The sequence below is a fragment of the Meriones unguiculatus genome, chromosome 1, assembly GCF_030254825.1.
Source record: "Meriones unguiculatus strain TT.TT164.6M chromosome 1, Bangor_MerUng_6.1, whole genome shotgun sequence".
Taxonomy (NCBI): Eukaryota; Metazoa; Chordata; class Mammalia; order Rodentia; family Muridae; genus Meriones; species Meriones unguiculatus.
The window spans coordinates 16,838,476-16,861,616 of NC_083349.1; the positions used below are offsets into that span (position 1 = coordinate 16,838,476).

Here is a 23,141-nt window from a genome sequence, read left to right on the forward strand (position 1 = left end):
CATCCTGTCATCTCTATGCCCCACTCCTCACCACCTCAATCCCAGTGTTTTGGGTTGGTGCCCAGGCATCTCTAGCTCCGTTTTTTATACCCGTGAGCACTTTGAGGTCTGTGGCTGCCAGCAGCAATATCCTGGGGGTCCACTGGAGTCTGTCCGGGCTCATCTGCTGCCCCCCTTTCCTAGACGTATGGTTTCCTCTGGGGTCCTTCCCTAACATGTACTTTTGGATTGTATGCTGTGCCTACTTCTCACCTGCAGCAAAGGAGGACCGGCCCTTTGTCCCACATTCTGGGCTAGGTGTGTGGTACTTCTCCCTAGGCAATCTAAAGCCAGTGATAAAATCAACTGTTTGGGGCTCTGACCATAAAATGGGGTGTTGGGAGGAGCAGTGGGGCTCTGCCACATTGACTGATGAGCACAGGCTGCTGTTCACTTTAAGGAAGAGCTAGTCACTGTCATTCTCTGCACTGTGCTCTTGGGCGGCTGTAGGTGATGGCTCGTCACCTCTGTAGGTCCCTTTTCTGTCAGGTTCAAAACGAGCAGCAGACTCTGGAAGTCACCTGTCCACGGTGTGTCCTAGGTGAGTCCCATCAGGGTCTTCTTCCCTGGGAGGCCTCACAAGGTAGTAGGCATCTCACAGGCCTGCGTAGAAACCAGAGACTGCTATGTGGGCAGCTCTGTGTGTGCCAGGACACACAGTAGGCTGTGGTTTCCACCATGGCTATCGCTGATTTTCCTCTCTTTCCTCCTTCCCTCCCTCCTGCTTTGCCCCATTAGGGGTGTGTGGGTCTCTGGCTGATGTGAAAAGCAGTTGTTGCTGCAGCCTTGTGTCTGGGAGCACAGCTGTGGGAAGGCATGGCGTCTGGGTCTTTACTTACTGTGCTCACTCTTCCCCTCCCAGGGAGCTACTATCAAGTGACGCCATGAAGGAATACAACAGGGCTCGTGTCTACCTGGATGAGAACTACAAGTCACAGGAACACTTCACGGTGAGTTATCTTCCAGCTGAGGCCTGGGTCCCGGGTCAAGGGGACCTGAGCCTGGGCTGCTCCTGAAGAGCGCTACATCGACTTGCATGCGTAGTGTTACTGTCCCAGATAGAAAGCTTCTCACAGTCTGTTGACTTCTCAGAGGGTCTCAGTCCCTCTGCCCCAGCCTGGCAGGGCTGACGGCCAACGCTTAAGATTGCATCCTCATTGCTGGTGCAGACAAAGCATGGGCAGGAGCTGGGATGGGGATGGCCAGTGAACAGAGGCTGGCCTTGGGGTATATGCCATAAGAGGAGGAGTCTAGGGTCTCCAGGCTGGCTTAGAATGAGAGGCTGAACTGGAACCTGGGCTGCTCTGCTGGTCCCTTAATACCAGTGTCCCTACTCCTGGACTTGGCAATCACTTTGTGAGCCCTGAACAGGTCTTTGGAGTTAGACCTGCTTCAGAACAGGTGTACCTTACAGGGACTGTGCCAGTCTGAGAAGAACTGTCCCTCTTCTACAAGGGTCCTGGGCCCAGTGCAGGATAGAGGCTTTAGGAGGTGTGAGGCACTAGGAAAGGCCAGGAACTCTGCAGAGATGTTTGAAAGCTTTCATAGCTGTTGGTTTGGAGAACAGTGTCTCAAGCTCCGAGGTGCCCAGGCCTTCAGGGATTGAGTTAGATTTCCATTCGTTCTGCCCCAGTGCCTTTTACTTCAGCCTTATTCTTAGGTGCTGCTTTTCTTCTCCACTTGAGGAGATCTGGCAGTGATCCTCATCTGTCAGCCCATCTTCTGCCTTGGGCTACCCTGAGCAGCTGCCTGACTTCCATTGGAGCTATATGGAGAAATATAGCAAGGGTGTATGTCATGGTGGGTCTGACTCCTGTCCTGCACTTGGTGTGTGTGACTTTGGGGTTGTCATTGGGCCAGAGAAGCTCTGTCAAAGTTTCAGTCTCTGGGTTTGGAGCACCCAGTGCCAGGTGTGTTCTGTTTCAAAGACATTTTCTTCACACCCCCTTCCACCCACCCACATTCAGGTGTGCCCTTGCCTCTAGTTTGGTTCTGCTCAGAATAGAGTCCCCTTACTTCCCCCTATTCTTCCCTTTGCCATTTCTGCCGCTGGCTCTTCCTAGCTCTGTCCTCCTTTCCTTCTTGTAGAAAGCCCCTCCCCTTAGCCTTCTGGGTTTCCTCTGCCAGGACCTGACTTCTTGTCTTCTCAGTCAGCCTTACACAGATTAAAAAGAGAAGACCTATCAGTGAGGATGGGCCTCAGACTAGACATAACAGAAGGAGGGGGGTAAGCCAAAGAAAGCAATTGGAACTGCTAGAAATGAAACAGAGAAAACAGCCTATAAAGTGTCATTCTGGGATGATGTCACATGGTGTGACATCATGTCCTTGGGGCCTTCCACAGGGCAGAGAAAACAGATTCGTGGAAAACAATGGCTAAAGCTTTCCACAATTTCATAAGACTTACAAGCTCGTAGATCTGATTGTGGCACTGGGTTTTCAGCAGTGCCTCTAGACAATCTCAGTGAGGTACATCACCATCCATCCATGGGCACCAGAGTTGCAGAAGGCTCACCACCATCTCTCCTGCCTTACTCCACTGCAGGCATTGTTTGTAGGAAGGCTCTTTTCTCCATAACCCCCTTTAAATATATAGACACAATGATCAAGAAGTACAGGGGAAGGGAGGCTAAATTCTACATGCACAAACAGGGCTGTTTGGCCCTGTGAGAGCCTTCATAGCTGGACTGACAGGGGAAGAAGGCCACTCCTTGAGGGTAGAGCACTGTGTGATGGATCTCTTTTGCTTTGCTCTCCTTTGCTTGTCAAGCACTGACTGTTCCTTGGCATTCCTGTCCTGGTACCAGTCTCTCTACCAGCTCTAGTGTGGCATAAAGTACCTTCATGTCTGATTGAATGGTGATGATCAAGGGCTTTCCATGTCTGCCTGGAGTCATCGTAGGTAGCACAAAGTAAAGGTCACTTATCCCAGATTGTAACTACAGTGGCCCCGAGTCTTTGAGCACCATCCACTTCACACTCCTCCACTGTGTTCCCTTGGTGCATTGTTGTCTTAAGTAAGAGCGCTAAGATGTTCTGGCAGGAAGGACCTACACCCCTGGGGCCCTGAACATGGCTGGCAGCATCCAGCAGCTAGGTAGCTATTCTCCTGCCCAGCCTGGTACACTGTAGCTTCAGACAGAGAAATTTAATCCTTGTAAGATTGATGGTATCAGCTGAGTGTTTTTAGCTGAGTCTGGTTCAAATAATAGGCCATTAATTGAAAAAGGAAATTGAGATGAATTTATCTTATACATAAATGCTGTCATGGGCATTAATAGGGATCAGAAAATAGTGGCCTGTTTCCAGCAAGCTGCTGAACTGAATGGACTGCACGTACTCTATGAGCTGGGAGTGGAGGTGGGTGAGGTGTGGGGGTGGGGTGGGAGCTCCTGGTGATGGGGCGGGCCTGTTGGGGTAAGATCTGCTGTTTCTATTGCTAGTGATGCCCCAGGTGCTTGGAATAGGAGATTTGCAAATGACCCTTGCTACCAGGAGGTGGCGCCAGTGTAGCATGTGCGGCTGCAAGGCCCCTCACAGGGATTGTTCCTAAGGAGATTCTTATACTTAACTGGGGACTTTAAATTCTGTGTGTTTACTGTGGCCGTCACGTGTGTCTGTTGATGTGGGATGGATGTCTGCAGTGTATGCTGTACGGAGACCATGAAAATGGCCCACATTCTGGGCTAGGTGTGTGGTACTTCTCCCTAGGCAATCTAAAGCCAGTGATAAAATCAACTGTTTGGGGCTCTGCACATTTCTCCACAGCAGTCTATAACTTCAAGGCAGTTTTAATAAAAGTGTTAAAGGCATTTTAACACTGAAACGATCATTCTGCCAGCAAGAGCACCAGCTCCCATTGCAGCAGCAGCACAATACCGTTAGGGCCCTTGATGCTGGGCCCCTGGCTTTGTCACTGGTTAGCTCCTTGCTAACCATGTTTTTTTGGTATGGAAAGTTATGTGTCCAGAAGTGTGGGTCTTCAGAGGTTCTGCCAGACTGGCATTGAAGTTGTTACCACTGGAAAATCTGGGTCCCCATCCTGTTGCTTGTGTTTGAATGTTCTACCTCGGGCCAACACAGTGGGTGATTGTGACTCACACAAGAGAGGAAGGAATGGGCGTACTAGTCTCGGAGCACCAGGACGTTTCTTCCTGGGAGAGCTTACCTTGGTTGGCTTGGCTTGTTTTTGTTTGCTGTTTCCTCCCGGGATTTCCCCTATAGGTAGCCATCACATGTTTAGAGTCACTGAATGGACCAGTCTCCCGGCAGAGCACTGGAGGGCTAGGGCTGTGGAGTAATGTGAATACCCACAACCCTTCTGGGTGGAGTGGCAGAAGGCAGTGGTGCCTTGGAGAGAGGGTGGCAGTCACTGGCTGTTGAGAATTGGAGACTTTTGGTAGGTATGTTTAATATCAGGGTCCCTGGCCCAGTTGTAGGTGAATTCATGCAAAGAGGTGAATTCAGAGAAGCATGAGGGACACATAGGGAACGGAGGCCAGAAGCCAAAGTGCAGGTGAGAAAGAGTTCCTGAGGAGGGTTTGCCGGGAGGTGGTGGAGGTTACATCTCTCTTGACACTGCCCTTCCAGGCCAGACCTGAAAACAGTGAGGTACAACAGCCAGGTAGGGGGACCCTGGGCTCTTTGCAGCGTTGGAAGCCAACATTGCTGAGACTGCAGCAGAGGTGGCTCTGAGGCCTGTGCCATGCAGAGAATGGCATGTGCGTTTCATGTTTGGTCATGTATTAGTGTCCTGCTCATGTTTTTTGTATTAACCCCAAAGAGCAAGGCACCACCAGTTTAAACATCAGTGAGGTAATTGTGACACATTGCTCTTCTGTTGAAGGGGGTTGTATGTAGAGGAACTAAGGAGCAGAGGATGTGCTCCCCAGGTGGGAGAGTCCTGCTGGGCAACCAGGCCACCACACTGTGTTGTCCTTCCTGTGCTGGGGCCCAGGAGTCCCACAGGCTATTCCTGATCAACTCTTTCGTACATATCTCCTAGGCACCAGGAGGGGTCGGAGTGGGAGGTACAGCAACATGGAGCTCATCCTCCTGGAGACCAAGTCAGTGCTTTAGAGCCCTAGAATGTCAGATGTCCGTGCCATGCTCCGGAAGAGACACCTGCATTTTTCCGTGGGCTGGGGCTGTCATTGTCACTCTCCTGGCCCTTCTGTCATCTTAGTTACCTGTGGCTTGCTGTTACCTGGCCTCTGCACTGGCTTGCCTGCTGACTTCTTGCCTCCCTTCTCTCTTCTTGCCCTATCCTCTTCCTGAGAGACTTCTGGCTCCTGGAGTGAGTGTTCTGCTGGCGATAGGCACACCTTATCCAGGGACACTCCTCACTGCAAGAGACTGGCTCAGTGAGGACAGGGGCTCTGCCACTTGGTATAGAGGTGCGGCGTGTGTTGGGAGTGTGTTGTTGTGTACAGCCCCTGTGAGCCATTCATGTTGGTAGAAGAGTCATGAGTGAAATCTGTTAACAGTATGGCACGTAGCATGAAGCTCTAACCCCATAAGAAAAGGGATTTGAACAAAATGAAGAAAAAAACCCGACCTTTGCAAAGTTGGGTCCACGGTGCAGTTGGGGTTTTTCTTGGATGATGCCATGTATCAGCCTTGGAATCCTTATCCACAGGGCTTGGGCCTACCAGTTGAGATGGACCCAAAAAGGAGGATCCTTGAGGAAGGGCCCCAGCCGGAAGCTGAGCTCTGTGCTGTGTGGATAGAGGATCGAAACATGACCTTGAGCTGGTGTGACTGAGACCCAGAAAAAAGAGAGGGGGAGGAATGGGGAGGGAGGGGGAGGGAGAGGGAGCTCACCTGGTCCTTGAACCACCTTCCTGAGTTTATGCCTTACCTCCAGTGTTAGAGATGGACTTGGAAGGCCGCTCCCCAGAGCTCTCGGCACCACAGTGTGGCACAGTTGAGTTCCACAGTAGGCCAGCCATGCAGAGTGGACACTGAGGAACTATCTGGGTGAAGTTTTCCAAGTCTGCGTTAGTGTCTATTGATCAGACACTCTAGCAGCATGGAAATTATGTGTCTGATTTAGCCAGCCACTTGGAGGAGCATAGAAAACACATCGCTTACCTCCCGACAAGCTGGTGCATCAATAAGACCACGCGAGGCAACGGCTTCCTTGTACTCTTGCTTCAGAATGGCAAAGTGAGGAAGAGATTGAGAATTTATTTCCTTATAATTTCAGCGCTGTCTTGTTTTGCTGCTGAAGGAAAGCTTTGCAGCATGGAGTGTTCATCAATGCCTTGCTGGTTGCTCACCTGGCCTGGGAAGCCAGAGGCTGTGTTCACTGTGGTGGACTTCAGACATGACCTGGTGATAGCCAGATCTTCCTAGCCCATTCTGGTGACCTGATGTCTTAAAGTTCTGGTGCCTGAGAAGGAAATCCAAAGCCCAGGTCCAGGATTATTATCCTTGCCTGGCTATAGAGCCAAACCTGAGTGGCCTCTTGAAGCTGCAGCTGGTTCAATAGCGTTCCTCTTGGGAACTGGAAAGGTAGTAGGAGTCTTAGCTTTGCTTCTGTCTTCACCCAGAGAAGAGCACTGGGTGAAACCTTGAGAACTGATGTGACCTGGCCAAAGCTCTTGTTCCTAAAACTACAAGAAGGAATATTCCCTTTCCATGTGGTCATTCTTGACCAGATGGGGGGGGGGGGGCGGGATTGGAAGAGCCATACTTTACTAATGGCTTAACGTTGGAGCAGAAAGACTTTGTTGATATGGGGGATACAGCATTGAGAGGTCTGAGAAGGCTTAGTCTGCTGTCAGGGGTCCCCAGGGATGGCGCTGTGCCAGTGGGGTAGTTAACAAGAGGCAGCGTCTGTAGGTTTCTCAGGGCCTGGGCTTGCCTACACCCTACCTCAGGCCGGGGATGAAGAGGCCGTATAGCTGGAGGTAGAACAGTCCCAGAGGTTGCACATGCTTCTTGAGTCCTGGAGAAAGTCTTGCATGCTGCGCTGCTGGTGACACGCACAGTGTAGTGGTCTGGATGGGCAGCACCAGTGGCGTTTGGGGTGCCTAAGGGGACTCTGGCCTCATTTGTTCCACTAGGGATCTTACTCAAGGGCAGCCTGTGTGGGCTGTGGGGTGATGGTAGCTGAATGGGGTCCTGGGTAGGCCAGAGACTGGAAATTCCAGTGACCTGTTTAATTCAGGGACAGTAGCAGGCCAAGGATGACTCCAGTGGGCAAGGCCTATCTCTTAGGTTCAGGAATAGTGCTCACCTGGTCCTTGCAAAAGCCCTCCTGTTTGCCTAGTCAAGGCTCTTGTCTGGCAGGAGGCCTCAGGCCTGCTTGTCAGGACTGCCTAGGCTGCTCACATGTGGGTCAGGAGGGCTGACCCTGAACAGATGAGGTCAAGGCCACTTTCTATACTTTCTCCTCTGTGTAGCTGCCAGCACTGTTGGGAGTAGGTGTTTCTCAGAGGTAGAAGCCAGAGCACTTAGACATAAGACGTGTGACTCTGCTTTGGCCTGGGTATCCTGGTTTCCCCGGGCTTTGTGATTTATTTTCGGAGTATGGAGTGAGGTGGGGTAGTGATGGTTAAATTAGGGTTAGGAAGAATGTGAGGTGCTGAAGGCTGACAAGGGACTGTCACACAATTGCCCTGTCCAGCATGATATACACATTTACCCCCACACCCAGAGGGTACTCAGAAGCCCTGGTGCTGGTGCTCATGTTGAGACCGAGGAGTAGAGCCTGTCCCTTCCCAGAAGCCCCTTCCCACTACTCTGGGAGCAGCCCCTCCCTGCTCTCTCCTAAATAAGAGGTTTGGGGAAATTTGTGGGAAATGAATGGAGTTTGCTGATGTTCTTTGATCTGAGGAAGAGGAAGGAAAGGCAAATGCGTTTATGATGAGGGACTAATCTTTGCCAGTGGCGGCCCCCTCTGCACTCGGCCCTGCCCTCCTCCTCCTCACCTGAGGCCTGATGAAGTGAGAGGAACAAGATTGGTTTTCTGAGGGCACTGGGCGCCCTGTGCTCAGTTAAATCACGGCTGTCTGCACCCCTGGCGGGTGATGACCTGCCCTCCTGCCTCGGCACCATGGCCCTTCGGGATGTGATGATGTGCGGCCACAGCAGCCGGGCTGCAGTGAAGGTGAAACTGTCGTATCGATCTTTTTAGCACTAAAATATGAGCCACTTTACGCCGCTTCCCGCTGCTGTGATGTGAAAAATAATAACTCGGATCCAAATTAAAAATATTGATCCCTGGAAGGTGTTGAAAGTAAATAAACACCTTCCGAAGTTTTCGGGTCAGCCGAGGAATGGTATTCAGCAATAAATGTGTCGGCACGTCAGAGTCAGGGTTCTTGATCTGTTTTTCCTCTGAATTGATTTTTCATTATTTACTTCCTAAAAGTGTTGGAATTTGGTCCTCCACCGTTAAATCCCAGTGTTTGGGCAAATGATTTCTTTGGGGCTTATGAGGTGCTCCTAACCCACTCCCTCATTGATTGATTGATTTTTGACTCAATGAGCTTGCAGTCTACGCTTTATTTAGGACTTCCATCATAATTTTTTATACATTTAGGCTTGACTTTTTTATTTCCCTGTAACAGATGAGCTGACATTGGCTATCAAACTAGGGGAAACAATTGCCACGAGGTTAATTTTGTTGCAAGCTCTATGCATCCTGGGGAGATGTGAGGCTTTTCCGAGCTATAGCCCAGGCCCTGGTGGGAGTTTGCCTTGCCCAGGACATATGTTTAGAACAGGCTAAGCCTCATGTCTTCAGGAAGAGTGGTGCCTATAGGATTTGCAGGCGGCTGACACTGGTTCTCATGACCTGAAGGACAAATTGAATCTTCTTAGGAAGTTTCCCTTTCAGAAGTCAACTGAGGCCCAACATGTTTCCATGTGGCCTGGCAGAAAGATCAGAAAGGCAGGTGCTCGGCACCACATAGGGGAACAATGGGAGCCTTATGCTGGCCCATCATCACTGAGTTTTCCTGGGTAGAAGACATGACCATGTGACTCAACCTGTTGTCTTTAGGGGTGAGGGATCCTACTCTCACGTCTAGAAGGGGATACTATGGTCTGTCAAAGCTCTGCAGATTGGATGCTAGAGAGCTGCCTGCAGAGAAGAGGGGGAACCTTGGTCTACAGCAGCTTCAGTAAAGGCCCAGCACTCTCTGCTCTGCCAGCAACTTCTCATGTTTCTTGTTCATGGTGCTGGGCAGGCTCAGCTGTGTGCCTTTGGGCACTGGGCAGATCCAGCTGTGCTTGTGCAGGGATTAGGCAGACTCAGATGTGTCCCTTGGACATGGGAAAGACCCATTTGTGCTCGTTGGGCATCGTATAGACCCAGATGTGCCCATGTGAGTATCTACCAGATTCAGGTATGCTCTTGAGGACATCTTGTAGACCCAAATATGCCCAAATTGAGCATGGGGCAGACCCAGATGTGCTCCTATGACCATTGGGTAGATGCAGATATGCCTCTGTGGGTGCTGAGGCCCTCTAGAAGTGCCTCTGGGGACCCCAGAGATGCTTCTGTGGGTATTAAGGATTCCCAGATTTGCCTCTGTGGGTATTGAGGACTCCAGGTGTGCCCCTGTGGGCAACAGCAAATCTCGGTATGTTCCTATGTACATTAGGGGATCCTAATGTGCCTAGGAGTGTTGGACAGGTCAAAATGTAGCCCTGTGTGCACTAGGAGACTCACCTGTGGGCCTGTTCATAGGTAGAGCTCCTTGTCAGCCATGACAAGCAGTTGCCTGTGTTCCCTATATGCTGTCCACTTTCTGATAGAGGAGTTTGGGGCAGAGAGCTATAGCAACATGGCACTCATGCCAGAGCTTTCGCCTGCTTGGCCACAAGTATCTGAGAGTGCTCATATGGCCCATGGCTATCCCACCTCTCCATTGTCACTCACATTTGGACCTAAGGTAGTTGGGAACAAGAGGCTAGGATATCTGCTGATGGATTTGGCACAGGGAGGGAATGCCATCAGCATTCTTGGAAGGCTCAGTGCTGGAAGGAGGGAATGGGGCCACCAGCTTGCGACTGGGTCTCCTTGATTGAGCTTATAGCCTCTCACAAGGGTGGGGTAGCTCTGGCCAGCCCTGTCGTCTGCTTGCCATGGATGAGTGGTCTTCAGGAAAGAATACCTGCTCTATCCTGATTTAGGGAGCATTAATTGAGGAGGAGGTGTCAATGGCTGGCTGGTGTGCCCCCAACACCTTCTCTCCCTGATATCATTCAGGCATAACCCTTCCCCAGGGGTGGTACTATGGAGATGCTGCCTAACCATCAACACCAGGTTTGGAATAGGAGATGACCAGAGCACACGTGGTTGGCTCTCCTGGGATTATATGGTGACTGCTAGGTGGCACTCATCTCCCGAATGCCAGATGCCCATGACTAGATGGGAGTGTTTCATTTTCTTATGGGAGTGCTCTTTATTGGGCAGTGGTGCCCAACTCACCTCTGGCAGCAGACAAGAGTCTCAGAGGGAGGCTCACCAAGTGACCGCACAGAGGAGTTCTGGGACACTACCACCCATCTCCTTGTAGGGAAGAGAGGACAGGGCCATGAGTTTGCTTCTCAGGAACCAAAGTCTGCCAGGATCAGTTGAGAGCTGATCCTAAGGGTGAGGTATAGCCTAAGGGTGTGCTCCTGTTATATCAGGTGTTCGGCCTGCTGCTGAGTCACCAGTATGGCTGCCCTGACCCCTGCCCTTAGAACCTGTGTTCTGGGCTGTTGAATACAGACAGAGAGTGTGCTGAGACATTGGCTGGGGCTTTGGGAATACATTAGGATGTAGTGGCGCTGAAGATGCATCTAACAAAGAGGGACAGTGAGAAATCAGTGTGGAGTGCTGTTCACTCAGCTCACCTGCTAACGAAAAAGTTTTGTTTTTTTTTTTCTGTGGTGTGTGTGTGTGTGTGTGTGTGTGTGTGTGTGTGTGTGTGCCAGGCAGTTCAGTGAGGGCTGAGTAGAGCATAGCAGAAGGGCCAAAGTATCCACTGAGCTTGAAGCCCCAACGCTTGGCTGCAGCTAGCTGCGTCTGTCAGTCCTACTGGCCAGCCACTCCATCAGAGCTAGTTATGTTCGTACAGTGTCATTTTGTGTGCTTTGCTGTGTACAGTAGCTGATGTCCCAGGTTGACATTAATGTGGGGACTGATGCAGGATTTGGCGGAAGAGGAGAGGCAGTCATCTGGGGACAGGTTGGTTATTACTAATTTAAAGGCTTATCTGATCTAGCCTCAAATTCATATTGAAAATAAATTCACAGAGTGGACTAGAAATAGTGATTTAACCCAGTTTGTTTTTTATTTTTCTTGACTTGCATCCTCTGCCTTCCAAAAAAGAGATGCAAGACCAGACCTAGGCATCTGGAGACCGATGGGGAACATTCCTGTGGGATGTGGAAACCAGAGTGAGTGTGGCTAATCCTATAAATAAAGCTGTGTTTAGTCCCTTTTCCACAACCCTCTGCTCTTCCATCCAGCTCTCTCTGTGCCCCTATGGACACACTTTCACCTTTTGTGCTATTCTTTGAGGCTTCAACCCAGAGACAAACAAACCATTTAAGGTATAAGGTCATGAAGCTGTTGTACTGTTGTACCGGAATAACGAGAGGAAGGTTTTGTCAGGGAGCCCGCAGGGTGCAGCGCTCTCATGAGCGGCCGGGACTGGGTTTGTCGACCTGGAAGTACTTTGTTTAGGTCTTTGACAACGTGTCCCCTGCCCAGTGGCTTGCAAGCTATTAATTTGTAAAGGTTTCTCTTGGAAGTTGAAATTTAGGTAACATTACCCTTAAGCAGCCAAGTATGAACTGGTCAGGACTGTGTTAGGTCAGTGCTATCCCAGACCTGTATCCTGAGCGCCTTTGCAAGCTGCTTGCACAGATCAGTGAGACCTGAGTACATGGAGCCATACCAGGCTCAGGGAAGGCTCAATGGTGTTGATATGTCTATTCTCCTAAGCTTGGCATGATGCTTCAGGGTGATTCTAATCAAAGTTAGAGCAGAAACTTTTTTTTGTAGAAATAAAAAATCTGGATTTACATTTTATATGGACGTGTACAGGACCTCCAGTGGCCACAACAACATTGAAATGGGACAGAGTTGGAAGACTCACCTTGCCTGATCAAGACTTGCCACATATCTGCAGTGGGCATGACAATGTAGTTAGCATAAACCTCCACAAAAACAGACTGAGGGCTAGAAAGGAGACTCTGGAAATCAGCTGGGTTAGGTTGGTCTCTCACTTCTGATCCTCTTGCCTTAACCTGAGGGCTGGGATTACAGGGGCACACTTTGTTTTGACAAAGGTATCCAAGTTGTTCCGCCATAAGGGTGTGGGCTGTATAAGGAAAGATGACCCTTAGATGGCCACCTGCCATGACTAATCTCCAGCTTTCACCAGAAATTATGGAAAATAATTTCTGTGGGTTTCACACCTGGGGAGAAGCGATGGCAGAACCTGGCAAGCATGTTAGGAGGCAATCATCAGCAAATGAAACATTTGTTTTATTACAAAAGTAGAGGCATTCCACAGCCCGCGAGACCACATTTGCAAAACATATCTGACCAAGAATTTTCACTTGAAGTTCTTTATGTAAATAACCGTTACCAATCACTAAAAGTAGGACGGAGGACCCGATTTTTAACATGGGGGAGATCTGAATAGACTGCTCTGTGAGACACAGAAATGGCAGGTGAGAGTGGAGGATGCTCACCTGCTGGCCACAAGGGCATTGCCTGTCCCTGGTGTCCCTTCAAATCAATACCCTTCAAACAAGCAGCCTCCTTGCTGACACTGTCCAGTTTACAAGAGAGGAAATCTCCTCACATCTGGACTCTGAACTGTGTCTGGGGCCAGGCCCCCAGGCCGGTGGACCCGTCTGTCACACAAGGTGTAAAGCATAAAGCTTTGGGTTTCATGCTTGCACCTATGCCTGGCAGTAGAGAAGTGGTTCTCAGCCTCCCTAATGCTCTGATCTCTAATGCAGTGCCTCACGCTGTGATGACCCCACCCCCAACCATAAAATTATTTTTGTTGCTACTTCATAAGTTTAATTTTGCTACTGTTATGAACTATAACATAAAATATTTGTGCTTTCTGATGGTCTTAGGCAACCCCTGTGAAAGGGTTGTTTGACCCCAAAAGGGGTCTTGATCCACAGCTGGAGAATCACTTTACTAGAAGGTCTGCTATGGGAGAGCACATGGAATAAGGACCAGAGAGAAGTCTCATCTGAGGGCAGCAAGGAGCATGGGCCCTGCTAACCTCCAGCCAAGCCATGCCTCACCACCCATCTGCCCCAGCTAATTGTGACACCTGATCACATGACCCTACTTCTCCCCCTAGGTAGCCTCCACTTTCAAAACTGTGGACACCATGTCTGCAATAAAGGCTGGTTTTGTGGTCATTGTGCCCAAAGCCTACAGGAGGCCTGTGTTTGCAATCATGGCTTCCAATCTGTCCTGGCCTTCCCTCCTAATCCCATAGCTCACTTGCTGGTGGTAGCTGTGTCAGTCAACTGTGAGTCTGCAGCACTGGTTTCTGTGGGCAGGAGGGCAGTGGAGAATGGGGAGTCTGAGGCTGCCGTGGACACAAGGGCAGCATGGCGATGCAGGTTTGACACTCCCAGCCTGCTGATCTAGGATAGCCCACCCACTGCCCATTGAGGGCCTCAGTTACTGTATGTCCACCTTTGTCCTGTGCTCTCTGCTGAGAAATCCCTTAACAGGCTTTGGTGAAGCTGAGCCAGGTGCCTGGTGGCGGCAGATCCATCAGGCTGCAGACAAGCATGATGGAGAGCCATGTCACATGAGCCTAGGAAACAAATACACTGCAGGAAATGTATTGGTGAACAAACTGAAAGATTGTAAAGCTCTTAAGGACTTTGATGCTTGTTAGCATTTTTTGACAGAAAATCACTGAAGCAGTGGACATAAAAAAAAAAATAGTCCTGGTGCTCACAGTGTAGCTGCTCATTCTATTTATTTGGCCTCAAGTGACGTTTCGCTTTACAGTCCCCCATGAGCTCTGTCCTGCTTCTGCTTGCCTAGACTCTGTTTTTCCTGGGAGTTGTGGCAAGCCCTGTCCTATGCCTCATGTGTACGCTGGTCTTCTTGAGATATCTTTGCACTGCTGATGCAGACTGAGCCATCTTAACCTAGCAGTGCATCCCTTTACCCCTGACATGCTTGACCTCAGATGCAAGAGCCTGTACCCTGGGTCCTTGTTCTCCAGGAGCCCAGTTTGCAGGGCCTATAGCATTCTAGTGGGGGTTGCTCTAGGGACTTTTCTCCTGAGACTTCAAAGGTTTTCATGTAGATGATAGCTGGGTCTCCTGTAGCAGGCCCAGAGTCATGATCTCTGCATGTGAGCCAGGTATATGTGGCTTTAGTGGTTAGGTTTCTGCACTCTCACCAAGTCCTCAACCACTTTCTTGTCTGTAGCTCGGTGCCCAGACCAAAGGTTTGAGTGGTCTGTGGAAAAGAGCTCTGGGATCTTCAACATCTGGCCTGGCCCCAGTCTGTATAATATGCTTCTTTAAATTCAGCCCTGGTGGGAGAGGGAGATGTCCTTGCCTGTGAGCTAGGTGACCGCTTCTAAGATGCAATGGTGGGGGTAGCTGGTTGATCATTGTGTACTCTAACCACCAGGCACCATGTTTGCAGAGTTGCACCCTGCTGACCCCTTAGTCATGAGATGGTCAGTGTCAGGTTTGCTGAGCAGCCTCTGGTTTCTGGTTAACCTCCAGTGCCCAGGTATGTACACATTTGGGTGTGTGTGAGTGTGATACCTTAGGGGTGTGGTGGTCAAGAGTGGGCTGTCACTGTGTCTTCTCTGTGTAGTTAGGGTTGTGGTCTTTGGTCTTTAAACTTAGTCCTCATCTGGTTTGGGTCCATACCCTTTAGACTGGCTACTTGTTGCTTTAGTTTTAAGCAGAGTTCTTTTTTCATGAAGAGGATGACCCAGGACATAGGTCATGGCTTTTATGCCTGGGTTCTCATTCTCCAGTTGGTGCTGCCAAAGGACCTTCTCTTCTTATCCGTGGGGGAACATCTCAGTTTCCTAGAAGGGAAAAAGAGCATAGTCAGCGATTGTCTCTCCTTTTTCAAAGCTGAGGTAAATGGGTGGCTGGGCAGATGCCTATCTGGCATGAGCTCCCATTTTGGAAACTCACATGACCAGGCCCCACCTCTGCAGATGCTCCTTGTTCTTACAAAGGCTGAGAAGTAATACCAGGCCACCATCACCATCAGAAAGCATCATCTCTAATGTCTCAGGGTCACTGCAGTGCACCACAAAGCCACTAGGACATGGGGAACCACTCCTGACAGTCATGAAAATACCCTTCCCAAAGCAAAGGCAGCTTCCCACGTTTTTGTCTGCTGCCTTTTGTGAGAAGAGCTTAGTTTTTTTCTCTTTTAAGAAAATATTTGTGTGTGTGTGTGTGTGTGTGTGTGTGTGTCTGTGTCTGTGTCTGTGTCTGTGTCTGTGTCTGTGTCTGTGTCTGTGTCTGCCTGCCTGCCTGCCTGCCTGTCTGTGTGCAGGTGACTGTGTGCACATGGAGCTTCAACAAATCTCAGGAGTTGGTTCTCTCCTGCCACCTTGTGGGACCCAGGGGTCAAACTTGGGTCATCAGTCCTGATACCCCTTGAGCCATCTCATTAGCTCAGTTTCTCATTTTACAACGGGCAAAGTGGTGGTAAAATTTGAAGGAATTTTTTGTGTAACTTTTTCCCTTGGCTAAAAATTAAGGATGCTGTAATGGTGTCATTCCCATATAACATTTTTCCAAAACCAAATATCTCAAGGTCTCCACAGCATGAGGACGTGTCAGAGACGGTAGCTTTCTCTCTAGTTACTTGCCGGTGAACTTTGTGAAGTTGCTACACACAGCAGAAAAGGAGACCCATCTGAACATAGTCTGTATTTTTACTCATCTTAAAACTGATTACTACCAGTGGTTGTTGGAGGTGGGGAGGCTTGAGCATGTGGAACCCAAGGTTTTATGTGTGGGGACAAGAAAATGATGTAGCCCTTCAATTCTGCAGGGGCATATGAGAGCTGTCTGTACACATCCCTTGTTGCAGAATGTTTGAAATTTAGATAGCTCCAGTGTGTATCCTTCCCATCCAACTGCTATAGCAGATCAGGGCCTGCAATTATCTGAGTAGGTCTGAAAGATTGGCCATTCAGTGTGCAAACATCTCTCAAACGGAAATTGTTACACTTTGCTCTTCATCTTGAAATGAATGTTTGGTTGTCAATTTTTATTGCTGATGTAATGAATAAAGCCCAGTGACGGTCACTGTCCCTGAGGCAGCCCCAACCTCAGGCTGGTGTGGGGAGCTGCGGGCATCCTACTCCCATGGTACACCTGGCTTCTGAGGATCAGAGCAGAATGGTGATTTCTTTCCCCTTAATTTTCTTTGTATTAATGCTCCCACTGTTTACCCAGAAAGAACATGCCTGGATGCTGGTTCCTGAGCTGGAGTTGGGCAGCAGGTTTGGACAGGCAGTTCTGGTCCATGGCTGGCAAGTTTTATGTATCTCTTTATGAGTCCAGCAATGTAATGATAATGCAGAGCTTGTCTCATAAATGCTGCTGTACAGCTTGGGACAGCAAGCACTTGCATGTGACCTAGATTGTCTAAGTCGCAGTCCCTTTGGTTTGGAGCAAGTCTTTTTAATAAATGTTGGCTGTCCTTCCAACCGTCATAATTATTTAAAGGGTTTTCAAAGGAGAGGGGACAAATCAAATCAGGCCATTGCTGCCGCATCCCATTGTGGAGGTAAGTGTATTTGTAAAACGTAGGCCTTGTTAGAGTCTCCTCCCCGTTTTCATCTATTATCACAATAATTGAGTTTGTAGCTGGAATTAAATTCATCAAATTGTGTTATCCTCTTTAGAAATTGGATAGGCACCCTGGCAGGGCGAGGCAGAAGTTAATCCGCTTTGCTAAAGCCTCCAGTGGCACCATGCAGCAGGGTGAGGAGGCTCAAGCGCCTTCCTGTCACCTCGGACACAGTGTGATTTCTCCTCGATCCCCAGTGCAAATAATGACATTTGAATCGAGCATTAACAGGCTTAATTACTTTAAAATTGTCATTTTAATTTACACTGATATAGTATTGATCATACAAGCAGAGATTAAGCTGTTCAGCAGAGCGGGTGATGGGGAATTAAACATCGAAGGGTCCTCAAGGGGCCGTGCACACTGCCTGGCGTGCGCCGGAAGAGGGATGATAGTTCTTAGTAATGAACTGGCGGCATGCGAGGACATGAATCTTGGGCTCCTGGAAAAGGGGAAATAATGGGGTTTGGGACGCATTTGCAGGTTATTCATTCGCTGCCATGCGCCAGTTCTCCAGCGATTCATCCGCCTCGCCGGCGTTTATTTATCCAGCAGATTCCGGAGCTCTGACCTTTTGCTAAGTACACTGAGCATAAGTTAGAGAGGAGATTTTTCAGGTGCAACTTTTTATCAGTGTTTGTTATTATTATTTTTTTTTCTTATTTCCAATTGGCATCCAACAGAGTGACTCCTGGTTTTCGAATGTTCTCTTGTCTGCAGGCCCTTGCAGATGGTCTAGTGGTGAGAACGAGGTGTATGGGAGAGGGTAGGGGAGTGCATCTCATGCACTACTGTTGACATTTCAAGGGTAGCCCAGACTTTAGTCTCACATCGCCGTGTTTGGACTGATAGCTTGAGATGTCACAGTTGCGCTTTGGCATGGTCGCCCTTTGCTCCACATCCTAGTTCTGAAGTTTTCTTAGGCAGACTTGTTGCTCTAACTGTTGAGATAGAGAGTATGAGAAGGAAGAAGGCATTTCTGTCTCAGAAGCAGATGCACCTGACAGATCCCTTTTTGCCTAAAATGAGATCCCATCAAATCTTTTAACCTCAGAAAGGTCTGCTTTTCTTAGGTTACATCATAAAAACTTAAGTGATTGATTTTTACACTCACCAGGGAGTGATGAAATTCTTGGTCACTATCCATAATGGCTTTATTTTAGACAGTGAGCTGGAGATTGAATTAAAGCGCAATCAGGGAACTGAAGGAGTGCCGATGCTTCTCCTCATGGTGGGAATGAGTGTGCATGGCACGTTAGAAGGGCTCATTATTGCAAGCATTTACCAGGCACTAGCAGGGTGAACACAGGAGTGCCAGAAGGCCTCCTCATTGTTTGTATACACAAAGTCCAGAAGGTCTCGTCGTTGCACACGTGTGTGTGTGTGTGTGGGGGGGGGGGGTGCTAGAAGGGCTCCTCATTCCTGGAGACTTTTCCTCTTCAGAAGTTGCATAGCTTAGTGGCTGCAGCCCTGTTTGATGGCACGTGTGGTTTGTTGATTTTTATGGCCTTTCGTGAGCTCCTCTGTGATCCCATGTGACTCCTGGCAGCCACTGTGCCCTGTGCACAGCCCACCTACAAGGTGTGGTTCTCCACCCTCGGCCGTTTGTCATGAGGGCAAAGCTGGGATGCTGAGCACGGAGTAATGTGTGGCACTGGCTAGCAGATTTAAGGCAAGCGGTCCACCGATGGTGCCAGGGTGCTAGGCCCCATTGTGGCCCCTTTGAACTGGAACATGGGGAGTATATATGTTCTTCTCCACTGTACAGCTTTGGAGTTATTAACTGTAATGGAGTTGGAGGGAGTTCCCAGTCCTATCTTATAAACCAGAAGTAATGAGACTCAGAGGCCCTGGGAAGAGACTCGCAGCTACATGTGAGTAGGTTAGCCTTTTCTCAGTTTCTCTTGTCCTTCAGTTGATGGATTGTGACCAGTGTCCCACATTGTAGAACACTATCTGCCACTAAGGAGAGCAGACTGGAAAAGCTTCATAGGCATGGAGTCATGTAGAGCTCCTCTCTACTCTTGCTCCATAGCTGCCTCCATGTTGGAGGCCAGTGTAGCTCACAGGATGTAGATATGGTTGGGATCGCAGAGCTTAAGTTTGAGAAGAGCTGGGTCCAGCATGTTCTCTCCCCACTCCTTTGTCTTCTTTGTGCTTGCACACTAACTTTGTGTTAGATTGAAGTCACCCCATGTAGTCACCAGGGGTCGACTGTGTGCTTCAGTTCCTATCCTGGCAGAAATTCAGTCCACTCCACCTGGGCAGCTTCCATTCTATTCAGTGCTCACCCACATTCTGGTCTTTATGTGGTGGAACCACTTTGATACATATAGCTTACTTCTTTCTCCCCTATGGTACCTTTTCCTCTAGCTCTGTCTATGCTGCCTACTGTAGAGAGTCCCACGCTCAACCCTGTAGTCCCTCCAGATTCTGTGGCCCTGCATGTCCGATGCCATTCTCCTCTCCTACCTCAAATTCTTCCACTGGTCACAACTCTCCTCCCCCAAAATCCCTTTGTCTCTGGCTCTACCAAAACCTAGGTGCCCAACCTTCTGAAATAAAATTTCCACTGCAGCCCGGGCACTCTGTCTCACCTGCCATTCTTCCCCTTCCCCAGGCTTGTTGTCACTCACCTGTAAGGCTGACCAGTAAGAAAGGATTCAGTTGGCCTCCAGCCCTGAGGCATAGTGGCAGTCAGGGGCTATTTCCCCTGACTCAGCTGCAGCCAGTGCCATCCTTAGTGGCCTTCCAGGAGGCCCTGCAGTGGCGCATCCCTGGGGTTGCTGGCATGCCCTTCTTCCTTGACCCATATTCCTCTGCTTTTGTCCTGATTTTCTGGCACAGCTTCTTTCTTTAAATGAAAATGACAGACACGTGTGAGGTCAGGACAGTGGTGCTGAGTCTGGAAAGTGCAAACAGCAGGTCCATTTGATGGGTGTCACTTTTCCTTGGTCTTTGTCAGTAAGGTCTAATTTATAACAAGGCCATTAGTGGGAGATAGTTGTTTTGGACATCTTTCCCGTAAGAGTTCTTCGTGATTTGCCTGAGAAAAGAGGTGAAGGTCTCCTTGTGGATGGCTAAAGCCCCAAGCCCTGCTGTCTGCAATACCAGGCAGGGACAGAGTGTCCTGGAGCCACTTTTCTTCTGGGAGTGGCCTTGGTTCTTTCTTTCTGATTAGGGCAGAGGTCATGTTTGGGGTCTGGGGAGGCATGTCCTGGGAGCACTGAGATTGCTGTTCTGCTGTAGAGCTGGAGAGCCTTCTAGGCTAGCAGCTTTCTATGCTAGGCCTTTGTATTCTGGCATCATCCAAGGACTCACTCCTGTGTACATGTCCTGTTTGTCAAAGGAACAGGCTCTGAAGAGGTGACACCCCCGGCAGGAGCACCGGGCCCTATTTTCTCATGATACCGGGCCATAATGCTTGGTCAGCCCAGGAATACTAGAAATCTGTGCTGTTCTCACCCTCATGTGTTATAGAAAGGAAACAGGCAGAGGGTTTCAGTAGCTTGATGACAGTCCCAAACTCTGAAGAGGCAGACACAGGATCACACAGAGAGTCCTTACTCTGTGCTGTATGCTCAGAAACAGGATAGGATGGAATGATTCCAGTCAATGAAACTGTCAACTAGGAGGTGACATGTCACATATTTAAGGGCCTACATCAGAACTTGAGGACAGGTTCCTGCAGACTGAGACCTGACAGCAACCTTCTCTGAGTGCAGAAACCAGGAAGGGAGCCTTGTATCATGATTTCACTCACCCACCAGGCTTGCCATTCTGCTTCTGATACCATTATCGCTTTCCTGGATGGGGAGAGGTGGGCTCCCTGGGTGGAAGCAAATCCAGATTTTTAAAGTAGAACAAGTTTTACTCATGCTTGGTATTTACTGAAAATTGCAGAGATGAAAACATACTCGGTGACGTACAAATAGGACAGAAGGAAATAATATTAATATCATGTGGAGTGTGTCACGTAGGTCCACACATAGTAAAGTACACATGGCCCAGAGTTGGCTGGTGTAAGAGGAGCCTAGGAAACAAGCAGAGAGGGTGCAAGGAGAGAGATCATTTTTAAATGACTTATTTTTTTTATGTGTGTGTGTGTTGCCTGCATTTATGTATGTGTACCACATGTGTGCATGGTGCCTGAAGAACCAGAAGTTTCTGGAACTAGAGTTAAAGACAGTTGTGAGCTTCCATGTGGATGCTGGGAACCAGGACATCAGTCCTCTGCAAGAATAGCCAAGGTATCTCTTTAGCCCCAGAAATCATTTTGAACGGGATGGTGAGTCACAAGCTTCCACAGTTATGGAGGGTCACTGTATAGAACTGGGAATCCCAGTGCATTCCTATCAGAACTGAAGATGAAAGACATGCCAGACAGATTATAATTTACCTGAGAGCAGAGTGGAAGAAAGGATTAGCTCATGGTCCAGCACAACTCACAGGAGTAGGGAATGGAGGGACATGCCCCCCTCCCCGTATGATACAAGGAGCCTCCCACGTGGAGTTCTATCTAGCGAGACTGTCTATGAACAGAGGTGATGCTGGGATAGTAGTTGTGCTGCCTAGTTTATGTCAGCTTGACACAAGCTCGAGCCATTTGGGAAGAGCAGACCCCAATTGAGAAAACGCTCTTATGAGAAGGGCCTATGGGCAAGCTTGTGGTATATTTTCTTACTTATAGTGATTGATGTGAGAAGGCCCATCCCTGTGCCACTCTTAGGCTGGTGGTTTTGAGTGCTTTAAGAAAGCAGGTTGAACAAGCCATAAGGAGCAAAAAGAGTAAGCAGCACGCCTTCACGGCCTCTGCATTAGCTCCTGCCTCCAGATTCCCACCCTACTTGAGTTCCTGTCCTGACTTCCTTCAGTGATGAACAGTGATGTGAAAGTGGAAATGAAATTAAGCCTTTTCCTCCCCAAGTTGCTTGTGGTCATGGTGTTTTATCACAGCAATAGAAACCCTAGACCATAGTGCAGGCTTATAACCAGGCCAGTCTGGGCTGCAAAGCAAGATTCTGCCCCCCCCCAAAAAAAAAATCAAGGGAGGGGAGCAATAAAGGTGAGAAAGCTATTTTTACTCACATGAAATCAGAAAGGATTCATGATCAGCAGACCCAGAGAAAAGATGATAAACGTTGAAGGATGCTCTTCAGACAGCGACCCGGTGAAGAAGGGAGGAAGGGAGGAAGAAGGATGGGATGGGAAATAGGGGGCTATGTAAGTGGGTGTCAGGCATGTAAGATAGATCATTGTGAGAGAGAAGGTCCATCACATAGGACAGGAGCAAGTGGCATTCTCGCTTCAAGGCCTTGCAGCCTGAAAGGAGTGACAGGTAAGAAATGTCAGACCTGGAGGGTGGCCATCAGGACCCAGAGCTCCCTCACTTGCACCCTTGGAAGAATCACACCATGGTTGCATTTCCTTGGGCTTGGAACTAAGTTAAATGATTTCAAACAGAAGTAGAAGGCAGTTTTCCAATAGAATTGAAATTCAAAAATCAATTAAAGCCTTTCTGCAGTGTTTTCTGTGTCCTGCACTTGGCTAATGGCAGGAGGTATTTTGTAAACAACTCTGGCTTAGTGCTGGCTTCTTAAAGTGCATTGTGCTTTAATTATCCTATATCCATAATGCACATAACTGGGATTGTAATTGAAAAGCTAATGATTTTTAGAAGCCAGAAAAGAAGTCTGGGCTGTTACAGTGATGTAAACACGTCACATAATTTAATTGCCATGAAAGTCTATTGATTGACTTCTGAAACCATTCAGATATGGAAAAAGTATAACTCAATAAATGTAATAATTAAAACTAGATGTTATTTTAAGTTGGTTTTTACATGATCATCATCAAAACTTAGTCTGTAAACTATATGTTATCAAAAAGCCTCTAGGTTGCACAGGCTCTTCAGTCTGAGAGGAAGGCGCCTCAGGTGTGCCAGCGAAGGTCTGGGTGCTTGAATGGGAAGCCTCGAACTCACCTAGTCCAGGTTTGGCATCTGCTCTCATCTTAGCAGAGGCATATAACAGGTGCAGCATGCTGAATGATTTCTGAAGGCTGCACTCTCCTTTCTGTACCCCTCTTTCTGCAGTGAGACAAACAGCAGGACTTGCTTTTCTCATCTGTGGTCATCAGCCACCCAGGAAATAGATGAAATTGGGCAATCAGATGACTGCATGACTCCAAGAAGGCAACTGGCAGCCTGTTCAGACAGTGTCTCAGTCTTTATTTGTAATGCTTACTTGATGTCTTC

General features: G+C 48.8%; 1 protein-coding gene across 2 annotated transcripts in view; it reads left to right on the forward strand.

Moving 5' to 3' along the window:
- Positions 1–23,141, forward strand: part of Inpp5a (inositol polyphosphate-5-phosphatase A) — a 184,665-nt gene that overhangs the window by 83,722 nt on the left and 77,802 nt on the right. For both annotated transcript variants that reach the window (XM_021637814.2, XM_021637815.2), the window contains exon 4: positions 902–989. In XM_021637814.2, coding sequence (XP_021493489.1) covers positions 902–989 — 88 coding nt within the window. The remainder of the gene's footprint in view (positions 1–901; positions 990–23,141) is intronic.